Below are 17240 nucleotides of genomic sequence, written 5' to 3'. Positions count from 1 at the left end.
TCCAAGGGGAAAAATGAGCCACTTTCAGATCTAATTATTACAAGCCCTAGAAAAAAAATTACCAATTCGCAACGTTAACTACATTTAAAACCAGAATTACACTGACAGAAAGTCTCATTATCTACGAGATATCGCATAAACGGAATTGCCCATTATGAACTTTCGATACTCTCAAATGATTGTTACGCATCTTTGTTGCCAGTATTTAAACTGTTAAATTATCATTAGAAAAAAAACTTGCACTTGAAATATTTTTTAAATGTATTTTATTCAGTAATATAGGATGTACAAATACAAATTAACATCAAAAGACTCAAGTGTTATACGTTGATTTATTGAAGTCAAAGTAAAGGGTGTAGTTTAGTGTGATATCTATATGTACCATGACCGTAGAACACTATAATTTCTCTCACATAGATGTTCTGATAAATAAGAGAGAATCTACAATACGGCTATGTACTTTAGCAACATGAATCCTTAAAATTACATGTTTTTTTCAACTATAGATTTAGTAGATTAATGTTTTATAGCACACGTTCATTGACAAGTATTTTTAAACACATGTTTCTTGTGTCTCTTCTCTTCTTCTATTTTGTAATAATGTTTGAGAAAAGAATAGAACTCTCTTAAATAATAACTTAACTAATAACGATATAACCTAATATTTACCATTTCAGAAAGAGAATATGTTATAAATTTCGCGTAGAACCTAAAATATTTAAAATATACAGCAACGATTTAAAGCGAAAACGATAAACATGTCAATGTCGAGACAAAAGAATTTCTGCTCGATAACGAATTTGCGCGATTGGCAAAAACGAAACACGATATATAAAGTAACATAATAACGTTTACCGCAATAATGTTAAACGCGTAATAGAATATTTCCAGCGCACACTAACAATACAAAAAAATAATTATAACGATATATTGAAAAGTAGATGTTACTTAACATTATAACGATTAATCGTGAAGTAAAACTACTTGCGTTCCGCTAGCTCCTATAAATTAGAATCCCATGCATCGTTTAAAATCGTTAAGTATACCCATAATCCTCCGTAGATAAACATATTTTTTCACGCTAGATCGGCAAACTGGGTCGTTTATCTTCAAGCCTGATCTTTTCACCGTTCTACGCTCTTAAAAAGTCTACTTCTATTGCATTATACGTTCGTCTGTTAAGTCGAATAGTTGGAACTGTTTTTTGTATATTTGTAAAACTAAAAGCTTCGTGACTGTGATTTCGCACGAATTGTCAATGACCTAGTTTCCATACAACGAATTGACAATGTAGAGTCAGATTAAGCTATTATACTCGCAGAACAAATACCTTAACGAACGAACTAAAAATGAAAAGATTAATATGCAAAATATAAAAATCGATATGATAGCGATAAAGAAAATTCCATTTCCTTTGCTCCGATACAAATTACACATAATAGCGCCATATGACCGATGCTTAAACGTTGTTCATGCATCGCTCGCTGAAGCAAGCATTTCAACGTCCCATATTCATCACGCGAATTATTGTCGCCCTTGTACAATTAGCCATTCGCACCGTTCAATTGGCAAGTGTGCTTCGAACAAATATTCGACGGAGATTAACGATAATTGCCACTAGCAGGATGCCACTAACGAGCACCATAGATCTAACTAAGTTTTCCAATCAATCGATGGTGCAGTCCAATTAATCGATGATTCGCGGTTAATTTGCCGACGGTGCAGCCGTTCCTCCTCTTCTGTTTATTATTTCGAGAATCGAGAAATAAGAAAACTGAGGGGAAGTCGTTCGAAGATAATTACCAACTAACATAATTATCTCTGAACGCTTCAGGCTGAAGATGTACCTTGTGTAATTAAACCTCGGGTTGCCCGAAGCTCACACATTGCAGTAGCTTTTTACGTCGCAAACATTTTCTCCCGTCTGTTCTTTTCGTTTTCTTCGGCACACAATAAAGCTTCTACAGTAGCCTTTGACGTCCAACCTCCTTTAATTAACTCCTTTTATCAGATTCTCTTTAACCACGTACATACAGGCTTGTTTATAGAACAATATAAGTCAACTTTCGAGCGTCCGCCCTTTTTGCTGCTCTGACAATGGCGAACAATCGAAAATGGATTGTGTTCTCGTTGCGGTATGTCTTGACCATACGAGGTTCGATTACATAAAGCTCTGTATTATATAATAATATTTTCTTTCGTTTTTCCTTTTTTTATTAATATTAATAATTGACATTATTAACAATTCTACTTTTCTCGCTTAATTAGGTAATTTAATTGAACAATATATGTTTATACTGGTATTTATGAGATGGTAATATATTAGTAAAATATCCAAGAATATCAGCTGACACATCTTCTTTAACAGAAATTTGACTAAAATTTAACTGAAATTCGATAATTAAGATGAAATTCTAGATAAAGAATTATGAATTTCGAAAGAATTAATCGGAAATCTCTTCTCTTAATACGTACCGCTGTGCATTTGTCTGCAAAGGTGAAATGCAAACTCCAATACTTTGCTCGATGGTATTAAAATTTCTCGAAACATAGTTTCCTCTTTAAAAGTAGAATGTTTCAATTTCAGAGAAGTAAAACCTGAGTCGACATTTTACGTCCTGGAAACTTTCTACGGTTAATAGATCGAACAAATTTATCAGAATGTCCTATGAAATAACTTTCCAAAATTATGGAATATCCTTCCAAAATTATGGAATAACTTTTCAACATAATAGAATGTTAGCTTCTTGTTTTAGGACAAATGAAATTAACATCACGTCTGAGAATTTACTATAATTTTCAATCAAGTACATCGAGATCATATGAAAGAAATAACATTTTTCTCCTTCTTGTCACACGTTTCACCAACGAAAGAAGATTCAAATATTAATAATACATCGACATTAGAAAAGTTTTACGTTGTAAAATTTCGCGTGTGAAAGAACAGAATATAAATGCTTCACCAGGTCGTTTCAAAGAATCGTTCCCAGCTTTCTTTCACAGTTCTAAAATTGACCAGGGGAAGACAGCTTTATCCTACGACATACATTATCTTGAACTGGAACGGCTATTGGTCCAGTAACACTTTCGGGTAATACACGTCCTTATCGAGCCGAATCGCATTACGAGCTCACCCTAAAATCTGCGAACGCGTGCAGATCACCGTTACTGCTTTACGGTACGATACTTTTTGTAGAGAAATTTTTATCTCAGCACGACATGACTCCTCCATCTTCGACTCGATGGCACATTTTGCTTCTACACCGGTCGTTTTCCTCGAGACGACAAAAATGAGTTCACCGATTTTTAGCTCAATCGTATTGTTTTAGAAAGCCTCAATGTATAATAACTAAGTATGTTTTTAACATAGATACTCGAGATAATGTAATGTAAAATTTCGAAATTTTTAATTATTTCTCGAAATGTGTAAATAAACTGAGCAAATTTAAAGTTATATTTTGTTAATATGTAAAAATAAGAAATTTGATATTTATGATAAAATACATTTGTATTTTATCTCGATAATCGTTTAAAAAAAGTTTTATAACTGAATGTAAATACTAATCAAATGAGATACATACTTTATGTACCGGTTAAGTAGAATGAGTCTTTCAATTGATCGATAAATTCAATTTTCGTTAAATAATCATCCATTGCATAGACGTTCATGACTAAATTCACAATGTACCACTCAATGCGTTTTGTCCTTTAAGCTCAATCGAAATCGTGTTCAACGTTAAATCGCTGGCGGCATAATCACGAAGACCTAAATCAACAATCGCTATTTATTCCGGCGAGCATCGCTGTTTGCGATTAGGACTGTTGCGAATGTATCTCCTATATTTGTGACCAAGGCATTCCTACTTCGGCGTTATAATGCTTACTTACGCTACAGGCTTATTTGCCTACACGTTCACTATACAGCCTTGTTCAAATTGGAAATTAATGTTCGCTATTAAGCTCACTTTACGCAAAAACAAAGTTGGCAAACACGTTCTTATTAAGAATGCGAAAATTAAAAAGAGCAAGATAAAGGTTTGTAAAAATAATAGAATATACAGTGAATCTCAAAGGTAATTATACTTTCGCAATTATTGAATTTGACGAATTGAAATAAGCGTATAACAGAAATGAAATATAAATTAAAATTTATGCCATAGTGAATTTTTTAGTAAATTAATTATGTCACCTATAATCTCTCTCTCTCTCTCCCTCTTTTTCTCTCATAATCTTTCGAGGTTGAAATTTTTATTATAAGATGACCTCCAAAATCATTAGTACGCTGCACGTTAATTACTAATTTTCACATTCTTCTATATTAACAACAACTTCGTTGGTCATCTTCAACAGCTTATGTATATTAGATTTTCCATATAAACGCATCTTCAGTTTCATACGACCCCATAGAACAAAAATCTAAAGGCCATAGGTCGAGTAATCGCGGGAAGCATGTCACAGGTTCACCTTTTCCTAACCATTGACCATTAAAAGTTTCGTTCAACGATGCTGTTATAGTATATCTACAGGGACATTATCAAATAGGTCAATGTTTTACTTTTATCACTACAAGATATTATCGTATAATCGAACTGGGTCATCTCGACCTTATAGTATTAATCTTATATAAAAAAAAAACGTAAAATATAGCATTAACAATACAAAAGAATATATTAGTTTATAACCATGGAACAATTCCACTGAAACAAAATTGTGCACATTTGACCGGTTAGATTGGAAAAAATTGTACGTTAAAGGGTTAACACGCGGAAACAAACAACGTTACAACTGTCTGCTTCCGATCCGGCAAAATGCCCGTAACTCGAACATCGAGTATCTTTAACTGGTTCGTGCAACGCACGAAACGCTCTCCATCGATTGCTTTCGAATGAAAAAACGCCGTCGTAACTCAATTTGCCATAATTGAGGCGTGTGCTAATCCAATTTGTCCCATGAGCATGAACTCCAAAGTGCTTTTGGCCGTGGCGTGTACGCGGCGTGACTCGTGTTGTAGGGCGTTATTATTAATTCTTTTTACAGTTTTCAATTACTTCGTACTGGAAGATGTCGAAGCCATTATTACAAAGTTGAGCACGTTGTATGCGCGACATCGAGTAAAGTACGCGACAAATTACTTCGTTTGTCTTGGTGCACGAAGGCAATTTATTCATAAGCGAGGCAGAGGCTGCCTGGCTTTTTACGTTTACTCGTATCATAAAGTTGTCGACGACATGTAGAAGACAATATAACGTGTCTCTTGGTAATAATCAAAACTTCAATGAAAGCGTTCCCGTGGCTAGAATATGACCGAATAGCAGTCGCAAACCGAGTAACAACGTATTATGAAGCACGTTTTTCATGTATTTTTCTTTATTATACTTCGTAACTTTGTTATTTGAAACTTTATTATCCCTTGCGCTGATATCGTGCAGATGATAGGTGGTATCTATATACTTTTTTTTATATCTATACGATATTATATCTACACTTTTTTTGTAAACTATTTAAATTATATTACAAGTAAATTTAGAAGTTTCGATTATTTTCCTTTGTACTAATTTGTATTAAAATATTGCGTCGTGTAAACGTGGAACAGACAATTTGATCAACGCAAATGAAGATTTATTAGAAACACGTAAAAAGCCTCGTTTCCAAAGAAAAGCGCGATACAAAGTGCAAAATAAGGATAGAAAAGCGGCTCGAAAGGTCCATGAAAATTTAAACTTTGTACGTAACTAAGATTAAGTATCGTTGCTACTGATTCATTTCGATCTTTGTAACACCTAATAGAAACAACACTTTAGATAGGATTAATGATTATACATGTAATGAAATCAGATTGAACAAATTCTTGATATATTTAGAATCATGGCTTATAAAAGTATAGAGATTAATAGCAGTGCTATATAATACTGATATTTATTTAAAAAATCATGATATTATAAATATCATTATCTGGGAAATATTTGCATAATTCTTATAACGTAGTATTCTTGTTATTTACATTTTTACCATATTTTTTGCTATATTTTTCGGTCACTAAAATGTATTGCTATCCAAAGAGATAGCATAATTTTAAGCATTTCACGTTCTCTTCTCTCTCGCGACAATTGTACCTTTCGTTCGTTGGTCTTCACTGACCTACTCCAAGCTTTGACACCTGCATTCTGTTCAATGATAAACGCTGATTCAGCGTTCTCCCTTTTCACTATCGCCAGACTGGCGTGCGTATTTTCAAAGAAAAAGTAGGTCACCACCTTTCCGGAAATTCGATTGCCATTCAGTATCTTTTGCAGTTTAAATGTTGCACTTTGAAGTCATATCCTTCGAACCAATTGAAATAACAACTTATAACAAACTGCACTTCCCAAGACACGCTTTTTTCCCGGTGTTCTATGGATTCACTCAGAAACGTGATACTTTTCCACTGTACATTTTACGTTCAATGTGTAATATTCATTTTACACGGATTATTGTTACTAATACAACCGAGAAGAGGATAATTCTATGTAAAAATAATAAGTCGGAAGCATAGAACGAAATTTCATGATTAATAGACAGCAAATGCTTCGAATATATAATTAAACTCCATACTGTTTTTCTTCCTTTAACAACTTGAAATATTGAATTTCAACCATATCGACTACAAAATCACTAGATAAATTTCATTCGCGGGTTATTCATAAATCATTTTAGATACACATTAAAGTTATTTCAAAATCTATTTTATACATCGTTAAAAAAATTCCACTATCGTAATATTCCATCGTGAGATACGTGATAATTAGAATCTTTTGCTTCATCTTGGTGATTTTCATATTCCTTTCCCATTTCTAGTTTCTCATTTATTTTTAACAAAATACTGCCCGTAAATATAAACGACTTGCTGTTCTTATACTCATAGGGAAAATAAATTCGAGGCCTTAAACGCGAACTTCAACGTGAATTTCTCGGTATATGATAAAATTTGAACCGACTGCGTAATTCCTCTTTACGAAACTTTTCTCTCAATTTTGCAAAAAATCCGCTTCCTGTTCTCATCTTTCGCTTTCCTCGTTTCATCTCTCGAACCCGTTAGTGCTCTTTGCTCTCTATGCTGTTCGAAATGAGCCACGCTAACAGCGCCGACGAATACATCTCTTTAATGTATAAAGAAGTTACTAACAACGTACTGTTCGTACTGTGATATGGTATCCTTTAAAATTAAGGGAAAACCATTTTGGTCTCTTTAATCATAGTATTTATGAGCTTGTGCTTGTCTCTTTAAGCCGTTTTGCAAAGGTAATTCATTGAAAGGAGGAAATTCGTTTAAAATTAAAAGATTCTCCTGGATAAAAGAACCGCGGAATTCTTCGTATGTTTAGGGGTAAAGTAAATTATTGATTTAAAATTAATTTTTAAAGACACAGGTAGAAATGACGTACGATTAATGAATGCATAAAAATGCATACAAATTATCAAATCATGTTATACTTCCTTGCGAATGAAGACACATAAATATGTATTTAAAATTATACATAAATATCGAACGTTTTAATTAAACTAATATATCCGTAAGCTCGTTTGAAAGTATCGAAAGTAATAACGAGATAAAAATTATAATGAAAATAACTTTGGAATCATAGAATACCGGCAGAATTTTCGAGAAATTAATTCTCCACGCAGAACAAATATTGTCTACTAACTAGAAATATTTACAGTGTCACGTTAAACGATCTCACACTTTTGATCTTTAATGAAGCCCTTTTTTGTGATAATTTAAACTTCGCTGAAAGCACGAAACGCTTGGTCTATTTTAAAACGCCATGCAACGTCAATGCCCACTTTTCTTGGTGAGTGTAGTCGAAATTGCGCTTTCGCATATGTAGAGCGTACGGAAACGGAGACACAGTGTCGCTGCAATCATTCTCTTCCGGCGTAAAGTCAAGCGTGAACGAGTGGTACAATGGAACAGAGACGAAAGCTACTACGAGCCAGCTCCTCCATCTTCTATCGCCATTCAAACTTCTGCTAGAATTTCCATAATAATTATTGCGTCTGCATTGGAAATAGTTAGCCTGTGGTTCGAGCTACTTGTACGCGTAACGCCCACGTTTTATTTACCGCGATAATTCTCTGACATTTTTCATTTTCGCTCGATATATTTTAATTTTGTACAGAACGTAATTTATTTGCAAAGTTACAAACGTAGAACTCAAAGCAACGTCGATCCACGGCTCGTTTTTTCCCAAGCAAAACGACGTTTTGGCTTCCTGGTTTTCTGCTCAATGTATTTCAACCCTTTTGGCAGAATGAAATTTAATGAGAAAATTACAAATGAGCAACTCGTGACAAAAACGAACCTTCTCCGTGTTTACCTTCCTTTAAGAAAACAAAAGAATACTCTAGTACCTTTAGTTTCAATATATGTACTTGAGTTTTCTAATAAAATATTCACATCACAGAGAAACCGCTTAAATCGTTTGGTAGAATCTCATAGCGAAGATAGTTTCCATAGAATCTATCGATTTTCAGTGAAATGAAACAATGCACAAATCAATATTTTATAACAGTGATTAACGTCTCTTGATTTTCACTAAATTAATTCGTACGCTTTGGTAAAATCCACATAGTGTTGTTATAAATCGATGAAAATGTGTGAATGTTTATGATCGTTAATGTGTCTATTGATTTCATAAGAAGATTGTAAATGTCGTTTTCCATCGTCAATTTACCGCTAATTCGTGCATCATATTTTAGTAACACATTCGCGTATTGTTAATAAAAATCCTGCAAGCTGTCCACGTACTTATGAGCAGCAGTGTACGCTTTCACGTCGTGGCGAGTTTCCGGTTCGTAAGTTGGTGAACTGGCATTAAAGTTTATTACCCGTGGGACGATGTAGTATCTGTCGTTATCGTCGGACAGTCAATTATCGCGCGATTAAATGGGCTTTTCGCGTGTACACTTTGATTTCGATTTAATCTCCTTCTCGCGTGAACAAAATCGAAATTTTACGAAAGCGATACAGCGGCTACCAACGTCTGTTACGTTAATGGATTTCTCGTTACATCTATCTTTTGGTATCGAGCGAGAGGAACTCGAAAACATTATTTTAATCACTATCTTTTGTGCGATATCAGTAACGCGGAATACGATAATGCGTATAGTCGGGTAATGACAAAACTCGCGTATAAAACGGTGAATGATTCGATATGTTTTACATTCTTGTTCCAAAACGAAAATATTCATGCCTCTAAGATAGAGAAATTCGTCTATTTTACTGTGGAAACAACATTAATTGTACAAATTAAAATCAAATACCTTGAAATTAAATGATTCAAAGTCGAGATCGCGTACGAGCAAACAAATGGATGAAGATTAAATATAATTACAATGCAATAAATAATATAACTAGTTGAATTTAATAAATAAATTACTTAAATACAATAAACAATGCCGATCGATCTGTTATAAATCGTTGTGTAATATATCTACAAACATTGATAGAAAAACAAGTTTTAAATCTCATCGTAATGGGCTGTTTCAATAAAACAGTTCCCTAGGTGATAGAGAACTCTAAATATCAATGGCTTTCCCAATTAAACGACATACCATTAGTTGCAGTCATGGCATGGTATCATCCAATCGAAATGAAGGTGTAAATCGAATTTTAACTAAAGTATACAAGCTGAATCCACGATAATCTATTTAAATCGACTTCTCGTTCATTAATTAAACACACGAACGATGTTCGTCGTATTTTATTCCCTTTTCCATTCTCTATCGTTAATATTTCATCGCGTTTCAATTCCTATGATATTCGTAACGCAGCAACTGATTATATCAACAATTTCGAAATTTTATTTTTCGAAGCGCGATTATATTAATTGTACCAATGATCAATAATATTGATGAACATTGACGAGAGCCAAGAATAACGAAGACAACTTTTGTTTTTAATAAATAAAATTCCTTCATAGATAATAAAAAGAAAGACGGATGACTGTAATCGTTTATAATAATAATCATCGTGCCTAATCAAAATCATTTAAACTATGACGCGAATCTTTATACTTTAACTTTTCAAATTTGTGTTGGAACAGTTATAGACTGACTTCTATTCTGAATATTCTGGTACGTTAATTTAACGCACGTTGCACGATTTCCAATATTCATATTTCATATCATTTTATTGTTTCTCCTCTTCGTTCTCTATTATGGATATTTTGTCCGTGCACGAAACAGCGAACAATTTCAATATACGAGATGTCGTATCTAATACAGCAAAGACCAATTTTATTCCGATGTTGCAGGACTTCGTTACTGGTCTCAGCATACTGTCTCGTGGTTCCATCGACGAGAAGCTGCGCTGGACGTTTTCCCTTTACGACATCAATGGCGACGGTTGCATCACAAGGGAGGAAATGACGGACATCGTGACAGCTGTATACGAGCTGATGGGAAAATTTTCTGACCCGAATATGGACCATGAGGGTGTGCGAGAGAAAGTAGATCGAATGTTTCAGGTATGAATTTTTCCCTATTGTGCAGATTTCCTTATCGTGCAGATATTCATGCGCGAACTTTGATTAAAGTTCGATTAAAGTTTGCACAACGGTAATTCATTACGTTACATTATTGTGTTCGTATGTTACATATTATACCAATACGTTAATTAGAAACTTAATGTGCAACCCTTGGTACATAGTTAAATTCATAAATCTTCCCTAGAGAACGATTCGATATAAAACTCGGTATAAAGCGCAATTTAAAATATCGTAAATCAAAAAGCAATTTTAAAATACATCGCGATAAATTAAATTAAAAAACTTTCGCGGCAAAGAAGAACATTGCTTGCGGTTAAATTACAGTTAGTAAAGTACAGAATCTCAAAGTTTCAAAACACAAGTCGGTACTTTAGAACATTTCTTAAGAGTTATTTAATATAAAATGAAATTTTGTCAGCTATTACGTCCTTACATCTGTACGTACTATTCCTGTAATTTTCTCCATATAACATTATTCTTGTGCCATGTTTCATGAACATCGAAAGCATATTCGTTTCATAGACCATCTGGTAAAACATCAGCTATACTGTCTGAGAACTACGTATATAGAAATTTTTATAAAAGAAAAGTTATAATTATTTTCTTCTTATTGTACATTCATCATTCGCGTCGAAATTACTTTGTTCGCTTTAATATTAAATTAAAGAGAACAGATACATATATGTTCGAACATAGATCGAATAACAGTATAATATTTTCTCATTTGAACACGTTCATTTGAAATTGTTACAAGTATACATTGTACGCTTCACTGTACATCGTACAATCGTGTTACAAGAAATTCTGATTTTTACCTTTGTACAAAGTACATCAAACAGTTTAACCTATATAGTTGACAATTAATTTGTCGAATTGAAGAGTTGCTGGTATAGTGCGACAGCTAGAAAATCGATGAGCTACTCGATGATCTTTCATCGTAGAAGGTAACAATAGACAGAAAGTTTTCACAGGCTTTGACAAGCTTGTTCGTTCACTTTGACGAAGGAAAACGAGTGCTCGTAAAGCATCCAGTCGATTTCAATGATGCAAGGAAAAGCCTTTCTTTTTAGCGACTGTCACATTGTTAGCCGCGAATGACAATGTCTGCGATGATGTACTCGTACCCTTGTCTCTGTTATCTTTTTTCTACGTCGAATAAAGGAGGATTCGTTTCAGCGAGACAATTTTGGTGCGGACCCCATACCACTGATTTATCAGAAAGGAGTTTCTGTTATCCTTCGTCTTGAGATGTCCTCAATTTCAACTAAATATCTTACGAAAAGGAAAGATAAATATATCATAGCATTATTACAATTATTCTTTTTACTAATACTTTTTTTTACTAATTAGCAAGAGTAACACTCAACAAGTAAGTGTATCAAAGCACGTGTATGTCCAGATATTTAGAAAATCTTTCAAATACGTAACATAATTGTATTATCATAGTAATTACGAAAATGGCCTAATCGCAAGTTAAAAACTAAAAGAGACTAAACTTGTTATTTATCTTCTATTATATCAATTTACATTATAATAATATGGAAACATTTTTTAATAAATTGGATAGATTGCATTGCAATAAATTGAACTGCAAAATGAAGTTTATAGTCATACAGTTAAAGCAGTGATATTTAGTGTAAGTATACAGGGTGGTTGGTAACTGATGGTACAAGCGGAAAGGGGGTGATTCTACGCGAAAAAAGAAGTCGAAAATATAGAATAAAATTTTTCTTTTTAATTTTTCTTTCTTTTTTTAATTTTTCCATCGAGACAACGATCTACAGTGAGATCCATTATAACGTACCCCACGCGTACCGAACGAAAATTCAAAGTCGATTTTCTCGAAAACAAAGCCTCAAACGAAAAATTTTTATTCTATATTTTCGACTTCTTTTTTCGCGTAGAATCACCCCCTTTCCGCTTGTACCATCAGTTACCAACCACCCTGTATACTTACACTAAATATCACTAAATATTGTTTTCTTTCAGAATTATTTCAAGCTTTGCCGATATTATTAGAATTTTTTGCCGATATTATTAGAATTTGCCGATATTATTCGACTCTCATTACAGTGATGCTGAAATCTTAGAACGTTTCATACAGTACATACGATATACACATAAAAATTTTCTACAAGCGTTCACAGTTCGAAGTGGCTTTCGTGAGCCACTGTATATGTACGTAGAGTAAACGAATTAACAAGCAATTCAACGATAAAATACTGTAATTATTTGTTGCATAATCAATTGATAATTTCCAATCTTCGTCTCGAGTGCTTGCTGTAGCTTGATCATGTTTATGCGCAAACGTCATGAATGTTAAACTTCTGCCACGAGGAATGGTAACGCGAATTTATTGGCAAAGCTCGTACGAAATCCAAGGGTAAACGGCTTGTTTACGACTACCGGTTTTCGCGTTCACATATGCATGCACATATATGCACAAAGAGCTAAGAGAACTAACAAACACGAACCGGGGGATGAGTGGCGAGGAAACTAGTACGATTCTAACGTGAAATCGCATTGCAAAACATGCACTGACGTGCACTGACTAAATATCCAAAGTTCTCTAAGCGCTTCGTAGTCTATACTTTTCGAATCTTGTTGCTAAAGCTACCGAACTTCGCCGTGTTCATTCGACAAAATGTTCACTAGTTCTATGAAATTCAGGAATATAAACGCTTCATTCGACGCGAGATCAATGAAACTTGGAGATAAAGTATATATCCATATCTTTTACTTTCTTTATAACCAGATTATCGATTCTTACATATTTATATTAAGCGTGAAAAAAGAAAAAAACACAAGAACGAACGTAAGTTTAGAAGTATATGGTCGTATGCTTGGAACTAGAGAAGAAAAAATTATATGAATCCTAGCAATTTATTCGTTGCTATCATATTCTTAGCATTATTTCCGATAGTCTTATTGACTTTTTATTAAATCTACATGAGATACGGACGTTAGAAATATTCTTATACATCAACACCTAATTTTTCGATTTTCCTATGACCTACAAAACAGATGTATTCTTGCATTTTCGACAAACGAGGACAGAAGCAACACGGAATTGCCAATTTAAAGTTTGTTCCTCCACGATACAAAAGAAGAATACGAAGTTTAAAGTGGTTGATATTTCGTTTCTATCGATTACTTTTCTTCATCGGTATCCAATACCGGTACACTTTACTGTCCAACGTGTCCGAATGAATTACTGTACTTCTTTATAGGTATTGTGCTTCCATAAGAAACTGCAAAAAGGATATTATACTACAAGTTTGTAGTTGTATTGTATAAGAATTGTTTCGTTGACAATACATAAGCGTATATACGTATGTACGCAGACTAAATTCACAATCCTAATAACGAAATAGCAAATAGCATTGAAACTCCGACGACACCTTTGTCACATCGGCGCTCTTTCTCCTTCCGGTATACGATTCCGGGTTTCAACAAACGACGATGACGCTTCGTGGTGCGGTAGATTCAATCGGTGCTAATTAATCAGTGAGAAAGCAGATGTAACTGATGTGAGCCACGCCATACGCCGTTCGTTACTCCGTATAGACTTTTAATTAAAAATGAGCAACGTATAGATCATAGAGAAAGGATCGAGGTTTAAATCAGATCCATTGTTTCTAAAAGCCGCTACCGAGCTTTCGAGAGCTCTTTACGCCCAGCCAAACATGCGGATCATGTTATGTTTAAAAACAGGGTCAAGCGGCTTCAATGATGTACACAAATAAATTTAAATCAGTTACTTAGCGCGATGAGATATTTTCAAGATTTTAAGACTTTGAGATTTTAAATAATCGTAGATTATTGATTTTACCTAAAGTGATATGTTATATTTATGAGAGAGTTGAGTTTATTATTAACCATTAAGGGCATGATTTTGTCAAATATAGTGAAAGATCTTGAAAACGCCAATTCACTGTTGCCACAATATTAGAGTTTGGATCTCAGAATGCCGCACCGTAGGATTAATAACACGAATATAAAATTACAATGTTAAAGTAAAGATGAATATTATCCGTTTTGCTATTTGATTGTGTTCGAAATTTAGCGAATGCTTCAAAATGAATTACATCCAAAATGTTCGTTCAAGCGCGGTAACCATTTTCAAAATTATTTCTTCTCTTATTAACAATATCATTATTATTTGTTCGCAGAATTATTAAATCTTGTACGAACAAAACGGTAAATTAAAGTAAGAAAAGCTTCTTAATTTATCGCAGGAAATTACATTATGAAAGTCTATACGTTTCTAATTAATGAAATCTAAAAACATGTTTGATTAAAGAGTATCACATCATATAATATGAATATTGAATTTATGTTTGAAGAACCTACGTTTCGATAAATGTGACGGCGTCCATTACGTTATTGAATGATGCACGATAAAATGCAATATACGAATTCCAATGCACAAATTGATGAATGTAAATTTTTATTTCTCGATTTACCTCGCCAATAAAGCACATGAAATAAAATACACATTACTAATAATATTCATACGTTGTCAATATTCATAATTCGACGACCTTCTTTTAAAACTGCCAATTTAACGATATCCTCTTTTTACTTAAAATTATTAAACAACACCAGTCGTTAAATAACAACAGTTATTAAATAACGTGTCGTTAGAGCTTTCGCGTGTCATTAGAAGAAAACTTTACTTGGGAAAACTGATACTGACTGCAACACAACACAATATCTACCAAGTTTAATGAAGTGTTAGCTTAGAACCATGATTAATAGCAACGTCCGAAGTAAGCTTGTTATTAAATTTCTCCTTCTAGTTTTCTAAAGTAAATCTATATCATTGAAAACTAAAATATTCCGTATTAATTTTCACTCGATGTACATAATATTTATTCTGTATAAGCGTGTGAAAGATGTCAAAATGCCAGCTCGCTATTTAAAGAAAACAGAGAAGGAGGAAACCAAAGCATCACAGTTAAAGTGACATGTGGAAACGTAGAAGAGGAGAACAAATATCGAAGGTCGGAACAGGAAAGAATGTGTAAAATCTGCAAGAAGGATATTGGGACGTTAAAACATCTGGTGGTAGACTGCACCGGAGTAGAAAGAATACAACACGAGTGTAGAAAAGATTCTGACGGATGAAAGATAGGAGCAGGAAGGAATAAGGATAGAAGGAGACGAAGAAAGAAATGGTGGAAGAAATACCCAAGATTAAAAGGTGCAATAAGCAGACGGTTAGCAATAGGGGCTGCTGACGGAAATAATAGTTTTAGAATAGGAAGAACTTCTGGCGTGCTCTGTAACTCTTAGTATGTAGTAACTGGGTTAAGGATAACATAAGAATAAAGGAAGGACGAATGAGAAAATCGGACGAGAAAGTGTGCGATTAAAAAAATCGTAAGCGAGTCGAGCTTTACGTTAAGAAAATCCACGTCAAAATGAAATAAATTATTATTATTGCTATTTATTCAAAATACCAAAATCAATGAACTCAACTATATTTGGATAAGATTTTTAATAATTTAATAAAATTATTTATTTTTTAATCGTATCAAAAATGATACTTATACATATACAGGTCAATTCAATTTATTGAAATTTTATATTATTATTGTTATATTAATATTATTATATAATATTATTATTCGATATATTACAATCAAAGTTTGAAGGATATTTTAATTTTAATTTTGTAAGACTTACGCGCTACATATATGAGACGCGTGATTATTATAATTGTCACTTTCCATTATCCAGGGGAAATTCTGTATAAACACAGCGTACTATCGATTAGCAATAAGCTAGTATCCGTGGCATTCGATTTCTGCAGTTTGCGAAACACGGTTCTCGAATTACACACGAGCTTTGCAGATACCATCCTTTTGTCTTCAACCATTTCTCCTAGAATACTAATGAGCACCGACGTTTTCAGCATGGTGTGTAACGTTTCAACGTAGTTTGAACTTTACATTCAGTCAAAGCATTAACCACTTACGCAAAAGTTTACGTTCTCTAGTTCGGACGTTTAACATCATTAATTACCAAATTTGTAAGGGTTAAAGGAAACTTGGAAATTTTACAAAATACCATTGACTTTAAGAGTTTCATAAAATAACAGATATCTTCAGCGCATTAAAAACTGAAACATACCGATAATAAAGTTTCTTATGAAATTATTATCGCTCGCACGTGATAAAAAATTACCTGCTCTCTCCAAATTTCATAAAATTGTAAGATCTGGATGGAGCATGAAGTAATAACGAGGAAAATGTTACACAGATTCTTAAATTTCCTTTTTATAGTTACGATATAAATTTGATAGAATTCAATAATGTAAATTCATGAGAAAAAAATTACAAATAAAATGTTGCGTTAACGTAACTTCGATCTCTAACACGTTAACTGCCCCGTGGTCATCGGTTATGGTAAGTATTTTAGAATAATTAGAATAAAATAAATTTCATGGATAACATTGTCAAAAAATGAAGAGTATTCAAAGGCAGTATAATGTTTTGTAAAAATTAAATGTCGTAGTATAATATATTTCAATCTATTTGAGCTTCCAGGACAAAATATAGTAAAATGAAGAAGTTTCCCGAACTTCTCTTCGTATTACAATAGATAAATACAGGGTGGTTGGTAACTGGCGGTACAAGCGGAAAGGGTGTGATTCTACGCGAAAAAAGAAGTCGAAAATATAGAATAAAAATTTTTTTTTTAATTTTT

General features: G+C 33.4%; 1 protein-coding gene across 1 annotated transcript in view; it reads left to right on the top strand.

Annotated features, from left to right (window-relative positions):
• The window catches only part of LOC100748346 (Kv channel-interacting protein 1), a gene marked incomplete at its 5' end in the record, with an annotated part of 41307 nt that overhangs the window by 20130 nt on the left and 3937 nt on the right, over positions 1-17240 (top strand). Inside the window, one exon of the mRNA XM_012390195.3 lies at positions 10293-10505. Coding sequence (XP_012245618.1) covers positions 10293-10505 — 213 coding nt within the window. The remainder of the gene's footprint in view (positions 1-10292; positions 10506-17240) is intronic.

This window comes from Bombus impatiens, unplaced genomic scaffold, assembly GCF_000188095.3.
Source record: "Bombus impatiens unplaced genomic scaffold, BIMP_2.2 scf_0739, whole genome shotgun sequence".
NCBI lineage: Eukaryota > Metazoa > Arthropoda > Insecta > Hymenoptera > Apidae > Bombus > Bombus impatiens.
This window is presented reverse-complemented; position numbering and strand designations above follow the sequence as displayed.